The following is a 21,425-nucleotide window of genomic DNA, read 5'->3' as shown; positions in this document are numbered from 1 at the left end:
GCAGGGGGAGACCCCTTTAAGTTAGTGATTACTCAATAGAGCAGGTTTGCTTAACCACAAAACCATGTAACAGAAGCATGAGACATGCCCCCAAAATAATAAAACAATGGTGTCGAGAGACTCACACCCTGTCCAGTGAGCTCAGGAAGCTGATGGTCCCTAGGACATACTCTCTACACACATAAAAAACAGTAACTTGTAGATCTGGTTTGACCATGTAGGGACAAGAAAACTCCCCTGCTCAACCTGGAGGAGGAGCTGATGATGGAAGCATAATGTCTACTCAAGAAAGTAAAAAAAGTTCTTCTCCCCCTCCCCACTTTTCCTTTGACTATAAAACTATAGCCCCCGTAAGTTCTGGGATGCAGCCTTTCTCACCTGTCCACTTGTAAACCTCACAAGTGTCCTATTCTAATAAATCACTTATCTCTCACTTTGCCTCTTGCTAAATTCTTTTCTGTGTTGAGACATAAAGGACTATGGTACCAGAGCTCTTTGGAGCCCCCCAAAATGACACCTAACAGTTTTGTACATGCCTCTAGTCTGAAAAACAAATGTCAGAAGGGGAGAAAACTTCTATTTTCAGTCGGCATACTCCTCAGTACCAAGCATAGTGCCTGGCACAAACACCTTCAATACAATGTTTCAAAATCAACTGGACAGTTCTATTGCTTCTGTGTTTACATGCTTAGATCTCTAGGTTTTGGGCTAACAGCTGATAGAAATATGAGCAAAGGGTTGAAAATAAAAACATTATAATCTCTATGGCCCCTTTTAATTCTAAACACCTTGGGTGTTTAGGCTACCACTTCATTAAGATAAACTAAAAAGCACCACAAAGCATAGTGATGTATCTGCTAAAATAAAGGCTGGCCTTCTGCTGGGAGGGGCATATTCACTGCAGAAGTGTGAAATGTAATAATGTAGAAATAAGGAAGAAAGCATTTAGAAAAAATGGAGTACAGAGAGTATTAGATTTTTTTTAAAAAAACTATCACTTCTGAAATTAGGCCTCTATTTTTCTCAAATCTAAATTAGCTATTATTCTAAAAGTCTTTACAGGGAAGACAAAGAAACTTTATTAAGGATTTAATAGATTATATGGCTTGTACAGCTTTCCCACTAACCTAAAGCTTATGAATTTTAGCATCTATTGACTTTCACACTGGGCATTAAATTCAGGGTGGGAAAGAGCACCAGTGGACCAAGCAAGGATGACTCCCCTGTTTCAACCAGTGTAGCCGTATTCTACCTTCTTTAAAAACTGGGTTCCAGCACTCTGTGACCTGACAGAAGCTTCAGTGATGTTAGAAACTAATTCAATACTTACATAAGCTTCACTAATAATATTCATTTATTCTTCAAAACATTTATGTCCCAGTTCCTTCCATTTCTGAGCCATCAACATAAAAGCCCGGAGATGTGAAAGAATGTCCAAGACGAGCTTTTTGCATACACGCGCGCGCGCGCACACACACACACACACACACACACACACACACCCCTACTATATAAATCATATAAGTTACATGAAATTTTCCATTAGTAAATAAGTCACTTAAGCTTTATTAACAGAAGTATGAACTGTCTTCCATTTAGAGATTTATTCTACCTTGTAAGACTAGAAGTATTCTTACATTGGCACAAGTAAGGCCTTATTAGTCTCCTTTCTCTCCACAATTTCTAAGTATTATATATACTAGTTCTAAACACTTAATACTCAGGTAAAAGCAGAAATACTTATATAATTCCACAGAAAACAAAAATATTTTTTGCATAAAAGACCTCAACAATTCATAACTTGTATCTTTTTTAGGCTATGTAGCCCATGTGACCAACTTTTATGACAAAAAATGTTCCATTATATTTCCTATGAAGACTTCAGGATTCCATTTTTCAGGCAAGTAAAATTTCCTTTTAGAAGTTTGCCACCCTACCCTAAACAGATAAATCTGAAAGTAATTTTGGAGCTGGCAACAGGAATGCTTTAGCAATCTTGTTACCAATTCTATTACACGAGAGCCTATTATATCAAGGTGCAAAGCCAATGTAACATCATCCTGAGAGTCTATTTAAAAGAAAAGTATATATTCTTGGGAGTGTGCAGGAAACATTCTCCATGCCCAGGTCTTTTTTTTTTTTAAGGATTCCATCGAAATAATAGTAAGGATTTAGGTTTGAAATTTATGGAGAGTAAGAAAATAATGAGGCCCTATTTCCACCAGGGCTACTTGTTTGTAGCAACCCTGTGAGGTAGTTATTATCCCCATTTTACAGACAAGGAAAACTGTGGCTCTGATAAATTCAGCAACTTTGGGTCACACTGCTAGTAAGTATGAGGTTTTCTTAAATACAAGTCTGTACATGGACTTCTTTGTTTTTGCCACACTGGTGGTTCACAAGCTAGGTATTCTGGGTAGGAGGAAACGGGTATAATCAAACAAGAAGGGCTCCAGCCCTATATCCCTATCTGAACCAGAAGCAGCTTAGTTTATCTGTTTTATATGCTGGGCTTAAGTCTAACAATTTAATTTTTCTTAAAAGGTTTCAAAACTAACATATTTAAACTACTACACTGTATAATGTATTAGGCCACCTACTTATCACAGTTATGCTAGTTTATCTTCATCATTTTCCCCCAGAGAGAACAATGAACTTTATTCAAAATTACATAATTCTACACAAAACAAAAATATTTTTGCATAAAAGACTTCAATAATTCATAGCTTACATCTTTTTAGCCTATGTAGCCCATGTAACCAACTTTTACAACATAAAATGTTCCATTTGTTTCCTATAAAGAATTCAGGATTCAAATTTTCAGGCAAGTATAGCTTTTATATTATGATGAAAATTGCCCATACTAAATGAATTGCAGCCTTGGCTTTCTAATTAAGCTCTAACATGAGGAAGCAACTTTACCTAGGCAACTGCAGTAATTAATCCACCAAAAAACCAATAAAAGCACCCTCCACCAGAATTGAGAATAAAAGCATCTAACAAATGTATGACATTAGAGATCTTAGTTATTCTCTTAGATAACACACCCAAACTAATGATTATTAATTAATTAATACTTTATAGGAAAGAAATTTTAAACTCACTACTTTTCAAAAGGAAAAAAGTATCATTCCATAAGTGAAAATAATTTCCACCACTATTAGCAAGAGGGGAATGAAAAAAAAACTCAATAAATCTTTCTGAAACACATTAGTAAGAAGTTTTAGTTTAATTTATTTGTTTAAAGAGTGTAAGTAGTTCTTTAAAGGCAAGACTTTCGTTAAAAGCAGTCAGTAGTAAGACCATGGCTGTCAAACTAATGTCTTTCACAGAAAGTGGCTTTCCCTTTAAGTGTTTCTAAAAATACCTTAGGACAGTCTTATCATTCTAAAGAGTCTATCATTATATACATATTATTTGTTGTCACTTTAAAATTTGGGGCAGAAAAAAAAAGCACTAATAAACAAAGGGAGGATGAGAGTTTAAAAACAAACAAACAAAACCCAGGGTTGATCAGTCTAATAAATACAGTATTCAGAATGAGTACACAGCAACAAGTCCTCTCAATGAGAGTGTACATTCACAGTACTGAACAAAAAATACAGACCTAAGAATTCCATTCTCTCACTTCAATAGACTGGCTTATGCATAACCACATCTTAAACCAGTGTGCTTTTCTCAACTCCCCCTTTATATTTAAAATGTAGTTCTAAGTTCCAGTGATTGACTCATTTTAATTTTTTAAAAAATGCTGGAAATTGTGAGTTATATTAAAATGCCATTCCATTACAATTACAATACCACTGTACAGATAATTACTGCTTGGGAACATGTGGAGTACCTTTTAAAAATAACCTTCCTTGAGGTACGGTTTTGTCTGTTAAGGGTGGATTTGCCTAAGCTCAACTGGACCAAAGGTATGGGAAATAAAAGAGGGGACTTAGCTGGTTACTTGCCGTACACATAAAGTTATGACTATTAAGAAATTTTACTTACCTTTCTGTGAGATTCAAATTGACTTTAAATCAATTTGAAAAAGACTTCTCACAACTTTCTAACAGCAGTAGGGCTGCTAGAATACCAAGAGAATAGCTTCTCAAGTTGGCTCTTTGCCAGTTTTGAGTAATTAAGTCTCCCTTCTTTGGGGTGGACCTACATGGTCTCCAAAGTCCCTTCCAAAGCTCCATCTTTACAGACATAATCATACCTCATATAAACAACCAAAATAATTCCTACACACCACATTGTATTATTAGCCCTAGGCATCTTATAGCATGGGAACACTACACAACAGAGTACATTTTCTTGAAAATGATCACCTATTATTTACTGTACCTAAAGTATACTACCATTAAGAATAATTGAGCAAATGCAGAAGCCAGCTTCTCTGGATCTTTAGTATTCCCTTTAATATTAATGGTGGTGATTAACACTTATGATACAGACTCACTAGTCTGCAAAATAATGGAAGTCAATATTCATTAGATAAAACAACTATACCAACGGTTACTTCTAAATAACTTCAAAGAAATTATTATCTGAAAGTTTAAACAACAAAAAGAAATTTATCTTCCACATAAGTTCTACTATAAAATAGTTTAAACACATGACTGATTCTGCAAGTTCTTTTTCAAAACTGCTTCATACATTAGAAAATATTTTTCTTTGTCCAGTCTCACTTCTTTTTTTCTTCCTACTTCTGTCCCTCTCGATATATAATATTATGGATACAAACTCAAGAATTCAAGGTATAAGGGATAATTTTGCTTCACAGATATCATGACTACCCAGTACAACAAAAAACAAGATAAAAATTGAATAGACCTGAACTTAAAAAAAAAAAAAAAAATTAGGATATGTAATAAGATTATATTTGGAAAAATAGATATTTTCTCTACTAGAAACAGCAAAACATTCCACATTATTTTCTTTCCCAATTGCATGGTTAATTAGCATACATTCCAACAGTGTGCATGAAAAAATTTCTAAGTCACAGGTACTTAAGTGATTTCTTCATCAGTGTTCTGGCTAATTCAGTGGCCAAGAAAACATGATGTTTGGTCTCTAATTAGATGGAGTTAAGAAACAAAACCAAAGTTCTGAGAGTTAAGCTGATATGACTTAGCAAAAATCTGTCATTACATCAGCTACAAGTTTCCCTTCTCCCAAAAAGGAAAAAAATTGACTGCTTAAAAGTGTCCAAACTTCCAGTAAACGTCTAACAGCTCATTTTCAGGTGACCTAGGAATGGAGTGAGCAATCTGTAAAGCCTGAAATGGTCCAAGTAACACAGATTAACTTCATGATGGCTGGAAACAGATGCTGGTCCCAAGTCAGGTAGAATACCCAATCTTCAGTGTCAAGGAAGTAAACAAACTCCAAGCTTCTAAAACACGTAACGACAAGTCCAGGAACGTGGCCGGATATAATCCAGAAATGTGGGCTTCAAGGGGGAAAAAAAATGGAAGAATAGTTTATTTGTATGCTCTGTACATGAGGTATGGAGTAGATTAAGGGGGTGCTGTTACATATTGTACTGTCTTTTTTAAAATTTTATTATGTATTTATTTATTTAGTTTTGGTTATACTGGGTCTTCGATGCTGCTCGGGCTTTTCTCTAGTTGCGGCGAGTGGCGGCTACTCTCTAGTTAACGGCGTGCGGGCTTCTCATTGCGGTGGCTTCTCTTGTTGTGAAGCAGAGGCTCTAGGGTGCACGGGCTTCAGAAGCTGCAGCACATAAGCTCAGCAGTTGAGGCTCCCAGGCTCTAGGGCACCGGCTCAGCAGCTATGGCACACAGGCTTAGTTGCTCTGCAGCATGTGGGATCTTGCCAGATCAGGGATTGAACCCAAGTGTCTCCTGCCTTGGCAGGCAGACTCTACCACTGAGCCACCAGAGAAGCCCACATACTGTGCATGTCTTAAACGCCTTCCAGTAGTTAAGCTATATTCAAAGGGAGTTCATCATTTTTATCTACAGCACAGATTTACTTGATTTAGAAGGCTTTACACGAGGCTAAGTCCAGTAAAATTTACAAAACTGCATGGACTCCTGACGAAATTCCAAATAGGCATTACCCTTTTTCTGTATCTTGTGTTTTATTTTATAAGCACCACCCAAAATCTAAATGGCGGTGGGTTAAGGATGATATAGACAACTAGACAAATTACAAATTAGACAAATTATAGACAATATAGACAAATTACTATAATAATACAAAGTTTAAAATTACTGAAATTATCTAAATGAGGAAGAGGAGAAAGTTCAGAAATAGAGAGACTGGCACAGGAACTGGAAAAAAGCTTCATGGATGACACTGCACCCGAACTGGATTTTGATAAAATCTGACAGGTGAAATCTGAGTGCAAAGAGCAGAATGACGAGAGACAGAGTTCAGAGCAACTGGCTCAAATGCACAAAGGGGATTCACAGGAAATAAGAAGGGGGTTGAGAGCAGCACAGCAAAATCAGGGTTGACAGCAGAAGCTTTGGAAGGGAAACCGAATGATTTGATTTCAAGTATCTTTAGTTATGGGCTCCCCAGGTAGTGCAGTGGTAAAGAATCCACCTGCCAATACAGGAGACGCAAGAGACGCAGGTTCAATCCCTTGGTGGGGAAGATCCCCTGGAATAGGAAATGGCAACCCACTCCAGTATTCGTGCCTGGAAGACTGCATGGAGCCTGGTGGGCTACAGCCCATGGGGTCACAGAGAGTCGCACGCAACTGCACACACACACCTTCAGGTACAGGCGCCAGGGAGGAACGCCCGGCAGGTGCGTCAAGAAGCCCTGCCCACCCCAATACTTGGGAGTTAGTCTATAAGCAGCTAAAAGCTAAAGTTCTACGAATGAGACTCTCACATAATTACAAAAAAGGAAACAAAAACAAAATAACAGGATTGAGAAAGTAGCGCTGACATAAACACACTACCATGAGTAAAACAGATAGTGAGAAGCTGCTGGATAACATAAGGAACTCAGCCTGGTGCTTTAGGACAACCTAGAGGGGTGGAATGCCAGTGGTGGGAGGGAGGCTCAAGAGGAAGGGAATATATATATATATACACAGCTGATTAAAGTTGTATGGCAGAAACCAGCACAACACTGTAAAGCAATTATCTTCCAGTTAAAAAATAAAGGGAAATGGGCTCATAGGCATATGAGTCTAGCTGAAAACTGTTATGAAGAGTTTATTACTTCAGAAAGGAAGAGGTAAAAGATAAATATTTGTGGGTTGGAATGGATACACATGCCACCAAGAAAACCCTGGAGAAGACCTGCACTTTTCAGGACACAGGAAGAATATTAGAAGGAGCTAAAGAAAAATCAGATGAGGAGGGAAAAAAGAGAGACAGAACCAAGAACTAGGAGAATTCACAGGAAGAAAACAAAAGAAAAGAAAAAGTTCAAGGACAGTACAGTAAGATTAGATAAGTTACTGCTTTTATTCCACATTTCCCTCCCCTTAACATTAATTCATCGCCATCTCCACTACCCCCTTCCCCTTAATCCTGCCCACAACTCTCATAATCAGAGGACAAATAGGTTATTTTCTACTCCAGTCTGATTGAAGACTCACATTTTTCAGAGGGCAGTGTTGACGTGCATACCACTCTTGAGAATAAAAACACAGGAGGACTCCATTGCCCGCAAAAAGGGAAGTCCACATCAGAACATTCCAAATTGGTCTTTTCCGACTATCGTTGACAATAAAGTTGAAAGCCACTAAAGTTGTGAAAACAACAAAAGTTATATACAGTCATCAAAACAATCTACCAGGAGTTTAGGAGACTCAGATATTTGCTATAATCATTCAGTTATCATAAACAGCTTCAAGTGTGTATATACAGTTCTATTCTGGCCACTGGTCATATAAGTAAAAACAAAGCTTCATTGTTAAAACTTATTAATCAGTGATTATTTGGAAATAAGTCAGTATTTCAAATAGGTGAAAATATATATTCCATGAAAGCATTCATATTCTAACTTGTCCCTCTCCACCCCACCCAAAAAAAGGGTTAGTTCTTTTTCAGAGGATGAACACTGTTAACAGAGTTTAAGAATGGCAAGGTTTTTTATAGTTTTTATGAGCTACCAAAGCAGTGTTATCAATAGTCTTCAACAGGTTATTGAGCTCATTTCCCAACATCAAAGTGTAAACATCTTGCAATAGAATTGTGTATAATTACTCAAAATTAATGTTCTTACGATCTGACAAACACTGCCTTGATATGGTATGACTACTATCTAGTTTTCTACATCAATTTTCTATTTTCTTTTCTAAGTTTCTCTTTTAGCGTTATACTCAGTACTCATGAGATGCCAAGATACTCACTTCCAAAGAACATGAAGAGCACAAAGAGCACCGGATAGAAAAAGTTCAGGCAAACAGCCAGGGCATACTCGTGCACCACGGCGGACACAGCGAAGACGGCCAGCATGGCAGCTGTCTTGAACCTCTTTGTGAAAAACTGGAGTGAAAGGAAAATAGTAAAGGAGCTTTTCAAAAAGTGAGTGATCAAACGTGCACTGCATGAGACACGATGAAAACGTACTAAAGGCACCCATTTAATTATATCTGTATTTGATTTTCTAAGTTTACTCCTTGGAGTAATACAAATGTACTAAAATAATGACAAAAAACATCTAAGCTTAAAAATCCTTATTTCACTAAATGAGGCATTTCTAAAACTCATGTTGAAAGATTGAGCATATGTTCAAAAACATTAATAACTTATACCTGTAACTCACTATGCTTGACAAAACATACAAATGGAGAAAGTCAGGGGGAGATTGGAGATTATCTGTTGGCAATGAGACTCCTTAAAAAAAAAAAAATCAACCATTACCGGTGGATCATTTCAGCTTCTCCAAATGCCTCCATGCATTCTTACATTGTAGCCATGAAATCCAGAGCAAAGACATGGTCTTAATCCTAGTAACTGTACACACTGGTCCTCTAAGCAATACTACTCAAAGCAGAAAACTTCTGAGACCTTAAGGGCTCACAAGAAAATTGAAGACAACTAAGTGTAACTTTCTGGAAAAGAATCTCTGTTTCTTCAACAATTTCAACTAAACCTTGCTGCTCACCCAGAGAAAGTCCTTGTAAGCATAGTAATATAGCCAGTCATGGACCACCACATTCCAGGTCCTGTAATAGTTAGAGTACGATGTAGAGTTCCACCAATCCTGAGGAAGAAAGCAAAGGTGTAAACACATAAATAGAGCCAAAGCAAAACCTCCTGAATACTCCCAGAGAATATACGTGCATAATGAAACATTCAGAGAGTGTTATGATAAATTGTTAGTCCACACACTGATGCCAAAAAATCTTCAAAGGCATTTTGGTTGTTAGTGTTCAATGTGACATTAATCCTAATTCAATGGATGATTAGTTCCCAGGTTCATTGTGTCTCATCATCGTCAAACAAATTATGATGGAAGATACACAACATAATCATTCAAGATAAATAAATAATATATATAAGTAATCTAATGTTCATCTAAGTAACAATCACTTACCTTGCTAAAACACACTGAGAGAATTTGAAGGTCACACAGACTTAGATAGTATGATAACCCTCAAGATCAGTTTGCTGGTATCATAAATAGCAAAATGTAAGTTGTACAAGTGAGATGGTAGCCACCTCCAAGTCCCAGTGCTCCTTTAGATGTATCTTGTTCCTTAGTCTAAGATCAAACCAACGCAAGAAGACATCTAAAATTTACACCACACTCAGAGCTTTTTTGAGAGAAGAGTGGGGTAGGCTCAGAGTGTTGCCAAAACATCAACAAACAAAACTCTAGAGGGCTTCAGGTAGGATTACAGAACACCATTGGGGGAGGAAAAGGCAAGCCACTCAGGTAATCTTGCCTGGAGAATTCCAAGGACAGAGAAGCCTGGCAGGCTACAGTCCATGGGGTTGAAAAGAGTCGGACACGACTGAAGCGACTTAGGACAAAACACTATGAACCAATCTGCCTCCAGCCTACAACTTAATACCAACTTTGGAAGCCTAAGAATACTATGTGAAGCAGAATTAAAGCCTATCAAAACAAAGGAGCGAAATGTTACTTCCTTCATGGACTGTTGAACAATCTTACATAGAATAATTTGCTGAGATTGCTCCTACAGCACCAGACAGCCAAGTTCAAATGAATAAAAAGTTAGCAAAGTCTCAGAATGCCCTCTGGACACATGATCTTCCACTATAATCACCAGTATGGGATCCATTAGAAACCAAATGTGGATCTAAGGGAGCAGATGTTAGAGGCAGCAGAGAAGACAAGACTATGCCACTTTTATCAGCAACAAAATTTCTGACTTAATATTGGTAAAACCTGTGGGGGAAAATGACTTCACAACATTTATATTAAAAAGCTAGTAGCCAACAATATTCAAATACTTAACAATGAGGACACAAAACGTGAAAAGGAGAATGAGTCCAAGTACATGTTACCTTATAAAACATCCTGTCACCAAAGCGTAACATCTCAGCAAAGGCATTGAGCCAGCAGTGCAAAAAGGCAAAAAAAATAAGAAACAGTATCAGCACACCTAAAAATAAGATGAACAATATTAAGAGTCTTTCCAAATAGTTCATATACTAGTAAGTTAATTACATGTTGTCATTTGCTTAGCTAAATTACTTTGTAAAATTAAAGTAACTATTCCAGCTTATCCATTCCAGAAACAATATGGTGTTTTTTGAAAGCTAATTATTTCAACCCAATAAAGAAATGACTTTCTTCCAAGTGGGTTTTATAGACGAAAATGACCCAGTTTGTTTTTAATGGAAATACCTAAATGTACGGCTTAACTTGGTAGTAGACTTCTGTCATTCTAAAATATTCCATGCCTTTGAATCCATCCCACAACCTGGAAGCAACTTTCTAATACCTCTCTACGAGGCAAATGTCTGTTTATTTTTTTAATACCAAATACTAAATGTCTTCTCCACTATAAACAAAGTTCATCAGCACTTTATATAGATTACACAATATTTTAAAATATCCATTTACATGCCCATCCCTTTCAAAAATATTAGTCTACTATGTATAAGACTATGTAGGAATATGTAGGAGAGACTATGACTGGCTGACCTGACTGGAACACACAATCCTTGTGCTTATGGAATTTGCAGCCTACTGAGGAAGATATACGTTAAGTGACACGTATTCTATCAGAAGGACAGATAGATTTATTGGAGTATATCTTGAAGGGCAATCAGGGAGTGGTACTAGAAAATGTCTGGGGTGGAGGGAAAGGAAGAGAGAACATGATGACAGGAAACAATAACATTTAATGGGTAGAGAAAAGAGAATGAGTAAGGAAAGGAAACTGTAAGCTGTTCACTGCTATGTACAGCATGGCCAGAAAGACAGGAGAATAAGAGGGGCAAGAGAGACTTTAACTCGTGGTCAACAGCATTCAATGCTTCATGGAGATCAAACAGATTAAGGGCTAAACCAACTACTGGAGGAGATCAGCGATTTTAATAAAGGCCATTTCAATGGCCTGGTCCAATCAGGAGCAGGAGTACAGTGACTAATAGTGAATGAGAAGATAAAGCATAAATATGGGCTGTGTGCATTCACCACAGTCAGAGAAAGCAAAACTTGAGTGAAAATGAGATGACAAATGGAAAGAATAGCCAGAGATAGGAAGTATGCTTCATTTGTGGGACATATGGAAAGAGATCAAAGATGGGTACAGATGTGTAGATGAGTTTATAGTGAAAAGCAGGTCAATCAAAGGTGCTCATATGCAATAGCTTTCTGTTTTCCTTGCAACTTCATGAATGGCCATATTAACCAGTACCCACATTACCTGGCAAGATGGAGTTAAATATACATAAGATCAGAACACGAGCGCTAAAGGGCTCCTGTTTGATATTCCGAAACAAGGGGGTGCAGAGCCTTTCAAAGATGTAGTACACATAAAAAAAGCAACCAAAAACCTGGAACATAACAAAGATAATTACAATAATGGTGGCTTGATCAGGAAAGATAAAAAGTGATTTTTTTCCTTCAAAAGAAGATACATATGTAATCCATAAACTAATGTTTACACACACACACACACACACACACACACCATTTAACATGAGTGTATAAGATTGCTGAACTTTATAATCCTTCAGAAATAGTACTCAAGGCTAATATCTATCATACCCATTCTCAAGCCTTTACCAAATGGCATTTTTAAAAGATCAGATTTTGAAATCTGCTTTTCCTGTTACATGAAACCCATAACAAAAAAAACCTATTTCATAAATGGGTATTTGATTGACACAAAATTTTAAAATTTGTTCTTCTGGGATTTATGATACAGATAAGGGGTTGGGAGAGTGTCAGACCACATCTACACATATATATCAATAATAAAATAAAAAACAGAAATGGAGGGGGAAATTAGTGTAGATGCAAACTGAAGTAACCACATAAAATTACTTTGATTACAATTAAAAGTTTTATTATAGGAAACTACTTTTGATGTGTTGTCAAAGCAAATACCAGTTACTGTACTGGGAAGAGTTTCCACTTACACAAGACATCTAGAATAGTCAAATTCACAGAATCAGAAAGAACACTGGTAAATGCTAGGGGCTGGGGTAAGGAGGGGGGACGAGGAGTTACTGTTTAATGGGGACAGAGTTTCAATTTAGGAAGGTGAAAAATTTCAGGAGATGGATGATGGTGAGAGTTGCACAATAATGTGAATGTACTTGGTGCCACTGAACTGTCCAGTTAAACATGGTTAAAACAGTATGTTGTACACTCTGTGATTCTACCACAATATTAAAATATATATATATACACACACACACACTTATATATATATATATACACACACACACATTTATATACGTAAGACTTTAGTAAGGGTTTCAGAGCTCCTGGTAGACACGAATTTACCAACATTTTAAATATATTAAGTTATTATTGTATTCAAATCCCCGTCTCCCACCAACCAACAAACCTCAGGCACTTCAAAATAATTTACCTGTGCAAACTGCATAGTCACATAACCCCATCTTACAGTGGGAGTCCTAAAAGGGAAGAAACAAAACAACTTTCTCAATAAAGTAAATAACTGAACTTTAAAAAAGATCCTCACAGTATTTTCCCCCCACAGAATATAATTTTTGATGTAGGAAATACGTGTATAATTCTGTTAAGAATTACTGCAATCAAATCAGATTGCCAGAATCACCATTTGGGATTTCCCATGCCAGCAGTAGTCCTGCTCTGGCCATGAACTGGCCCACCTAACTGCCTCACTCCTGGCGCATTCTGGTGCTTTTCCATTTCTGCTTCCTAGTGCCATTACCTGGGATAGTTGTCACGGTAGATGAGGGTAGGAGCAAACAAGAAATACAAGTACTGGTTGACTGTAGGTACTGGAACAGTGCCTGGAAATAGGAAACTATGTTAGACTGGAGGCTCTTCATTTTCTTTCAGCAAAACTGAAAGGGGAATTTAAGCACAGAATAGGGAAGACAAAAAGCTACCTCTCCTTAGCTGATGATGTTTCCTCTCGCTCTGTCAAAATGATGACTTCTTATCCCTAAATTAACTGAATATTACCCATCCCTCTGTGGGCTTCCCTGGTGGTTCATAAGCTAAAGCGTCTGCCAGCAATGCAGGAGACCTGGTTTCAATCCCTGGGTTAGGAAGATTCTCTAGAGAAGTAAATAGCAACCCACTCCAGTACTCTTGCCCAGAAAATTACATGGACAGAGGAGACTGGTAGGCTATAGTCCATGGGGTCGCAGAGAGTCGGACACAACTGAGTGACTTCACTTTTAATCCTTTAAGTTAAGTTATTCCTGTGACTCCTTGATTTGGAAGGAAAAAGCACATGGGGCATAATGAATCTATTAACATTCTACATAGGCAGAACACTCTCTGACATAAATCACAGAAAAATCCTCTGTGACCCACCTCCCAGAGTAATGGAAATAGAAACAATAAACAAATGGGACCTAATTAAACTTAAAAGCTTTTGCACAATGAAGGAAACTATAAACAAGGTGAAAAGGCAGCCTTCCAAATGGGAGAAAATAATAGTAAATGAAACAACAGACAAAGAATTAATCTCCAAAATATATAAGCAGCTGCATGCTGCTCAATATCAGAAAAACAAACCACCCAACCAAAAAGTGAGCCAAAGAACTAAACAGACATTTCTCCAAAGAAGACATACAGATGGCTAACAAACACATGAAAAGAGGCTCAACATCACTCATTATCAGAGAAATGCAAATCAAAACCACAATGAGGTACCATCTCACAGCAGTCAGAAAAGCCACCATCAAAAAGTCTACAAACAATAAATGCTGGAGAGGGTGAGGAGAAAAGGGAACCCTCTTACATTGCTGGTGGGAATGCAAACTGATATAGCCACTATGGAGAACAGTGTGTAGATTCCTTAAAAAATTGGAAATAGAACTGCCATATGACCCAGCAATCCCTCTGCTGGACATACACACCGAGGAAACCAGAATTGAAAGGGATACATGTACCTTAATGTTCACTGCAGAACTGTTTACAATAGCTAGGACATGGAAGCAACCTAGATGTCCATTGCCAGATGAATGGATAAAGAAGTTGTGGTACACATACAATGGGATATTACTCATTTCCCACTGGAACGCATCTGAGTCAGTTCTAATGAGGTGGATGAACCTGGAGCCTATTATACAGAGTGAAGTAAGTCAGAAAGAGAAACACCAATACTGTATATTAAGGAATATGTATGAAATTTAGAAAGACAGTAACGATGACCCTATATGCAAGACAGCAGAAGAGACACAGATGTAAAGAACAGACTTTTGGACTCTGTGGGAGAAGGCGAGGGTGGCATGATTTGAAAGAATAGCATTGAAACAAGTATATTACCGTATGTAAAATAGATGACCAGGGCAAGTTTGATGCATGAAGCAGGGCACCCAAAGCCAGGGCTCTGAGATAACCCAGAGGGCTAGGGTGAGGAGGCAAGTGGGAGTGGGGTTCAGGATGCAGGGCACACTTGTATACCTGTGGCCAATTCATGCTGATGTATGGCAAAAATCATCACAATATTGTAAAGCAATTATCCTCCAATTAAAATAAATAAATTAAAAAAAAAAACATTCTGCACAAATAATGCAAAGTTGCAAGAGTCTAAAAATCAGTGTTTTTAAATTTGGGTTGCTACAAAGGTAAAGTGGAAACAATCAGGATATAGCAAGAAAGTCTTCCAAATCAATGCAGACCATATGTGTGTGTGTGTGTGTGTGTGTGTGTGTGTGTGTGTGTGTGTGTGTGTGTGTGTGTGTGTGTGTTGCTACAAAGGTAAAGTGGAAACAATCAGGATATAGCAAGAAAGTCTTCCAAATCAATGCAGACCATATGTGTGTGTGTGTGTGTGTGTGTGTGTGTGTGTTGCTACAAAGGTAAAGTGGAAACAATCAGGATATAGCAAGAAAGTCTTCCAAATCAATGCAGACCATATGTGTGTGTGTGTGTGTGTGTGTGTCTGTGTCTGTGTGTGTGTGTGTGTGTTGCTACAAAGGTAAAATGGAAACAATCAGGATATAGCAAGAAAGTCTTCCAAATCAATGCACACCATATATGTGTGTGTGTGTGTGTGTGTGTGTGTGTGTGTGTGTGTGTTTCTCCTTCCTAACAAGTTGGGTTTTTTGTTTTTTGGATCCTTGTATTTAAAACCAAACATAATGTCTACAGAATGTAATATACAATCAATCCTAATAAACACCCTAAGGTTGAAATACCCTATGAACATTCCTTTGACTTCTGGAATTACATACCTGATTTCTCCTTGGCTGAATTGAGTACCCGAGGCACATTCTCTCTGACAAATGAGTGGGCCTTCATTATAAAACGAATCTGCAAAGGAGAAGGAAGGAAAGATGACTTTTCTATCACTGTCTTGTCTCCTATAAGCAACCACTGAACAGCACAAGATTATGATCACATAAAGAGCTATTAATTTTGTATATGTCAACTCAAACTCACTTTAACAGACTAAACAGTGAAGAACTCTAAAGAGGGATATATTATTACTCAAATTACTTTGCATCTAACACCTCTATTACATGTATATTATGAATTGAGAAATTAAAAGCCTGTTCAAAGAAAGTCTCCTGAAATAGTCCTTTTCATCAAACAGAGCATTTCAGACAACCAAGCGGAGCATTGCTGTTATTGCTGATCAGTGGCGGTCATGACCAACTCTTTGCCACTCCATGGACTGCAGTACGCCAGGCTTCCCTGTCCTGTATCTCCTGAAGTTTGCTCAAACTCATGCCAATTGAATCGGTGATGCCAGACAACCATCTCAACCTCTGATGCCCTCTTCTCCTGCCCTCAATCTTTCCCAGCATCAGGGCCTTTCCCAGTGAGTTGGCTCTTCACATCAGGTGGACAAAGTATTGAAGCTTCAGCATCAGTCCTTCCCAATGAATATTCAGGACTGATTTCTGTTAGGATTGACTGGTTTCATCTCCTTGCAGTCCAAGGGACTCTCAAGTATCTTCTCCAGCACCACAGTTCAAAAGCATCAATTCTTTGGTGCTCAGCCTTCTTTACGGTCCAACTCTCACATCCACACATAACTACTGAAAAAACCATAGCTTTGACGTGATGGACCTTTGTCAGCAGTGATGTCTCTGCTTTTTAACATGCTGTCTAGGTTTGTCATAGCTTTCCTTCCAAGGAGCAAGCGCCTTTTAACTTCATGGCTGTACTCACCACCCACAGTGATTTTGGAGCTCAAGAAAAGAAAATCTGTCACTGCTTCCACTTTTCCCCTTTCTATTTGCTATGAAATGATGGGACCAGATGCCATGAACTTCGTTTTTTGAATGCTGAGTTTTAAGACAGCTTTTCACTTCCCTCTTTCACCCTCATCAAGAGGCTCTATAGTCCCTCCCTCTTCACTTTCTGCCATTAGAGTGGTATCATCTGCATATCTGAGGTTGTTGTTATTTTTCCCAGCAATTTGGATTTTAACTTGTGATTCACCCAGCCCGGCATTTTGCATAATATACTCTGCATATAAGTTAAACAAGCAGGGCGACAATATACAGCCTTTCTCCATTTTGAACCAATCCATTGTTACATTACAGATAGCCAATGTAAGTCAGAAAATTCTGAAGGGCGTACAAGCAAAATAAATCTTTTAGATGGTTATATGACAAAACAATCAATCTGACACTTTAAAAGTGGAGTTTTCAATGACAAAAATATTTTCTAATTTAGATGGTTTCTAAAAAAAATGTTCAAGAACTAAATTTGAATTCATCCAGAATAGTTCAATTTATTTAAATTATCAAGAATTAGACACTGAAGAGAGAACGAATTTTAAAAGATGATCTAGTTAATACTTTAATTTTATAATTAAGAGCCTAAAGAACCAGATATGAAAATTTATCCAACTAATAAACAAAAGCAACTGAATTATTATTACTAACTAAGCAAATCATTGCACTAGGCACACTCAAAATCTTACCTGTTCAAGTATAACGATGCACCGGGAAGCTGGTGGTAGTGTATATGCTAACACAACATAAAGTGGTCCTATACCTAGAACTCCAGTCTGGAAGACCACAAAAAGGAAGCAGTGTATGAAAGAATAGACCATTGGATGAGAAGTCCTGTGATAGCCTCTGGCCCAGCGTTGAAACAGGAAATAAGGAACTGTAAGTGTACATATGAACATGGTGAACCACGTCCACATAGCAACAGTAAGTTTCCCAAAAGCATAAGACATGAGATTGAACTCAAGCACCAGCCTGGGGAGAAAAAACACAAAGAAAGAACACAGAAGTGGATTTTTTAAATACACACTGATTCATAAAATTAAAAACTTTCAGACCCCAAACCCTCAACTTCAGGAAACAACACTAATAAACAGAAGACATGCATGTAACATTTGTGCTCCTAAGCCTCCACTTCACAATTTATTTATTTTCTAAAAGCCATAGGATAATATGGTCTTTGAACCTATGATATCTAAAATACTAAAATAAGACTCTGAATTTCCCAAAGAGTAGATTCTCACATTAATGTATTTTAAACTCTGAAATAGTCTATGGCAAAGTTAGTATCTGAAATGTTCAAACAGCAATCAGTTATGTACAAACGATGGTTTTTCAGAAAGAAATAATACAATCTGAAAATCTAATACACATCACATTATTATCTCAAATTTTAATTTACTAATAAAGCACATAATTCAATGTATGATTATCATTGTCATTTTTAGTTATTTGATTTTTACATTAAAATATCACATTTTTCAAACATTAAATTCCAATAAGCTACCCTATTTTTAGAAACAACCTATAATACATACCACAGTAGAAAAATTGATGTTATATATACAAAATTCTCTCCAAATTTTCCTAAAGGAAAATTACCTAGAAACAACTAATATGGTCTATTAAAACAGACTATTTAAAAAATTAAAAGTAATAAAACTTCTAATATTCTTTTTGGTTGTACTTTTCAAGAGAGAGGGATCTCACTCTTGAACCAGCTGTTCTGGGATTTTCTGAAGCGATTTAACTGAATTATTTACCCCATGCATCCACTAAACAGGTATGCTGTCTTACCTTCCTTCATCAATATAATCTACTGCAAGTGTGCTGAGAATGAAGAGAATGAGGAGGGCAATGAACATGTGATATATTGTTCTGATGTGGTCCACCTCAAACAGCTCACTGTAATTTCAGTTCAAATAAAATTAATCAATATTTTAAAACATCAAATATTAAAGACTTTACTTCAAAGTAGTTCAGAAGATGCTTAATCCATGCTCCAAAAACATCTCAACAGTAATCACGAAATATTACTAATGAGTATCAGTATTCTTATAAAGAAATGAATAATAATTACCTACTCACAGAGCATTTCAAAAGAAATGCTCATTACCTACTCAAAATGCACTTTCAATTTTCAGTTCACAAATGAGGTTGCCACAATTAGTCTACATAGCCTATTTTCCCCCCATAAAATCTACATAACTGCTATGACTGATCTATATTGATACACGACAGAAATTAACACAATATTGTAATTATCCTTCAATTAAAAATAAACAAAACAAGGAAGCTTCCCTGGTGGTCCAGTGGCTAAGACTCTAAGGTTCCAATGCAGGGGGCCTGGGTCTGATCCCTGGTCAGGGAACTAGATCCCACATGCCACAGCTGGGTTTGTACACTGCAACTAAAGATTCCATGTGTTCAACTGAGAGCCAGCAGAGCCAAATAAATAAATATTAATAATTAAGAAAAAAATCTACACAACTAGGGTTCTAAAATAAGTAAAGTTGAGAAACCTATCAAGTCTCAAAGCCTAGCCAAAGAGAGATGAAAAAAACTTATGTGTCAAGAAGGCAGCCATACTCTCTCAAAAGTGGTTTACTCAATTGGGAAAGTTTTGTTCCAGCTCTTTGGGTAACCAATTCTCTGAAGCACAACTTCAAGGAATTTATCAGAGGACCAATAACCACTCTTACGTACAACTTCCCTTTTGAAACCAGACGTAGAACCAAAAAAATCAAAGGAGGAGCAAGAGATGGCAAATGTACAAAAAGAAGTATCAAAACTAATGGATTACATAAACACAGAACAAACATTCATAGATTACACAGTGATTCTAACAATCAGAATAGCCTGATTTTTAAAAATTCAAACAAATAACCAAAACAACTAAAAATACTTACTCTAAGACAGATCGCCTTATAACAAAAATCTTTCCATGTTCTGGAGGTGCTCTCAGATCTCTGGGAAGACCAAAAATTAAAATAAAATATGAGTACTTCAAGTATTACATGAAATTTAAACCTATGGATAAAGAGAAGGAATAAATACTACCAACTATAGCTTGTAATATTAACTAACTGCCTTTTCACTATGATCCAGGTACTGTGTTAGGGTTTTATGCATGTTATCTCATTTGTTCCTTCTGAACAACGCTATGAGGTAGGTGCAGACACATCTGATTAGGAAGGAAGAGATGTTAGGCAAAACTAGCCAGAAGAGCACTTAAGCCTCCTGGAAATGCCTGGCCAGCCCCTATGGAGAGAGAGGCATTCCTGGAATGACAGGTTGACAACCACTCTTCCTTCTCCTAAATATTCCTAAGGACAAGACTCCAGCCATACTTTACTCAGTTCACATACTACTATTGATCTGTCCTCCAAAATGGCACTGATATTTATGATCCCTTGTGGCTCAGCTGGTAAAGAATCTGCCTGCAATGCAGAGACCAGGGTTCGATCCCTGGGTTGGGAAGATCCCCTGGTGAAGGGAAAGGTTACCCACTCCAGTATTCTGGCCTGGAGAATTCCATGGACTATATAGTCCATGGGGTCGCAAAGAGTCGGACACAACTGAGTGACTTTCACAACAACAACCCCTAAAGTCTTCCAACAATCACCAACAGCCTCATGATTTAAAAAGGTGCCTCCAGTTACTAAAACCTCCCATTTAACATCTATCTCTATCATCTTCTTCAGGGTTTCTTGTAGTACCACTACTACTTCTGGTGACTCTCCTGATCAAAACTGTTCTCCAGAACAGCAGACTGACAGAGACCAGAGAGGTATAAAACCAAGGAAAGCACAAAATGGTAAACTAGCACACACTGGCCTTTGACAGCCCTCCCTTCCCTCTATGGCTCTGCGTGACTGACCAGTAAGAATAACTACTTGCATTGTACTTTATTATGAGTACAACAGGGAGGCAGGATAATGATATAGGGAAGAGCACTGATGCTGGAGACAGACTCTGGGTTCAAATTCCCACTGTGTTATCTTGGACATTTAACTGCTCTGTGCTTCAGTTTCCCAAATTTGTAATATGCAGACAGTTATAGTATCTGCCTCATAGGGTCACTGTTTCATTTAAATGTAAAGAATTCAATAAGTGCTGGCCATGTTATGAGTCAGTATAGTCTTAAATGAGGTATGCGTGTTTGTTATAATCCACATAGTAAGATGAAGAAACCCACCTTTCAAGAGGTTAAAACAGCAATATACAGCCAATAAAAGGTGATGCTAGGGTGTGAACCCAGGCATTTTCCCATTGAGCTGTACTAGAATCTACGTGTGCATTAAAAGAAACTATTATTTGTACTTACTTAGCTCTGTGGTTGTTGTCTCCTTCAAAAATAGAAAAGGATGTGAGAGCACAACCACCATTGTCTAATGATGCAGATTTTTCAATGAGACTGGTCACAAAATCATCAAAGTGACTGCCAACTTCCTTCATAAAAAAGGGCTTCAATTCCTAGAATTTTAAGACAAAGAAAACCATTAAGAACTAACTAGTTTATGAGTTGTTAACATTTTTTAAAGGGTTCTCTGGTGGGTTTTTTTTTCTGGCTGTACGGGACAGGATGTGGGATCT

General features: G+C 37.4%; 1 protein-coding gene across 2 annotated transcripts in view; it reads right to left on the bottom strand.

Annotated features, from left to right (window-relative positions):
• Positions 1–3,217: 3,217 nt before the first annotated feature.
• The window catches only part of SOAT1 (sterol O-acyltransferase 1), a 70,429-nt gene continuing 52,221 nt past the window's right edge, over positions 3,218–21,425 (bottom strand). For both annotated transcript variants that reach the window (XM_061160826.1, XM_061160828.1), the window contains exons 4-16: positions 21,157–21,305; positions 19,739–19,798; positions 18,627–18,734; positions 17,522–17,804; positions 15,819–15,897; positions 13,337–13,418; positions 13,010–13,055; positions 11,834–11,963; positions 10,464–10,561; positions 9,094–9,192; positions 8,336–8,471; positions 7,580–7,725; positions 3,218–5,443 (exon numbers count right to left, since the gene is read on the bottom strand). In XM_061160826.1, coding sequence (XP_061016809.1) covers positions 5,387–5,443; positions 7,580–7,725; positions 8,336–8,471; positions 9,094–9,192; positions 10,464–10,561; positions 11,834–11,963; positions 13,010–13,055; positions 13,337–13,418; positions 15,819–15,897; positions 17,522–17,804; positions 18,627–18,734; positions 19,739–19,798; positions 21,157–21,305 — 1,473 coding nt within the window. In that variant the 3' untranslated portion in view covers positions 3,218–5,386. The remainder of the gene's footprint in view (positions 5,444–7,579; positions 7,726–8,335; positions 8,472–9,093; positions 9,193–10,463; positions 10,562–11,833; positions 11,964–13,009; positions 13,056–13,336; positions 13,419–15,818; positions 15,898–17,521; positions 17,805–18,626; positions 18,735–19,738; positions 19,799–21,156; positions 21,306–21,425) is intronic.

This window comes from Dama dama, chromosome 14 (assembly GCF_033118175.1).
Source record: "Dama dama isolate Ldn47 chromosome 14, ASM3311817v1, whole genome shotgun sequence".
Lineage (NCBI taxonomy): Eukaryota > Metazoa > Chordata > Mammalia > Artiodactyla > Cervidae > Dama > Dama dama.
Note: the sequence above shows the minus strand (reverse complement) of the source record. Positions and strands in the feature narration are given on the sequence as shown.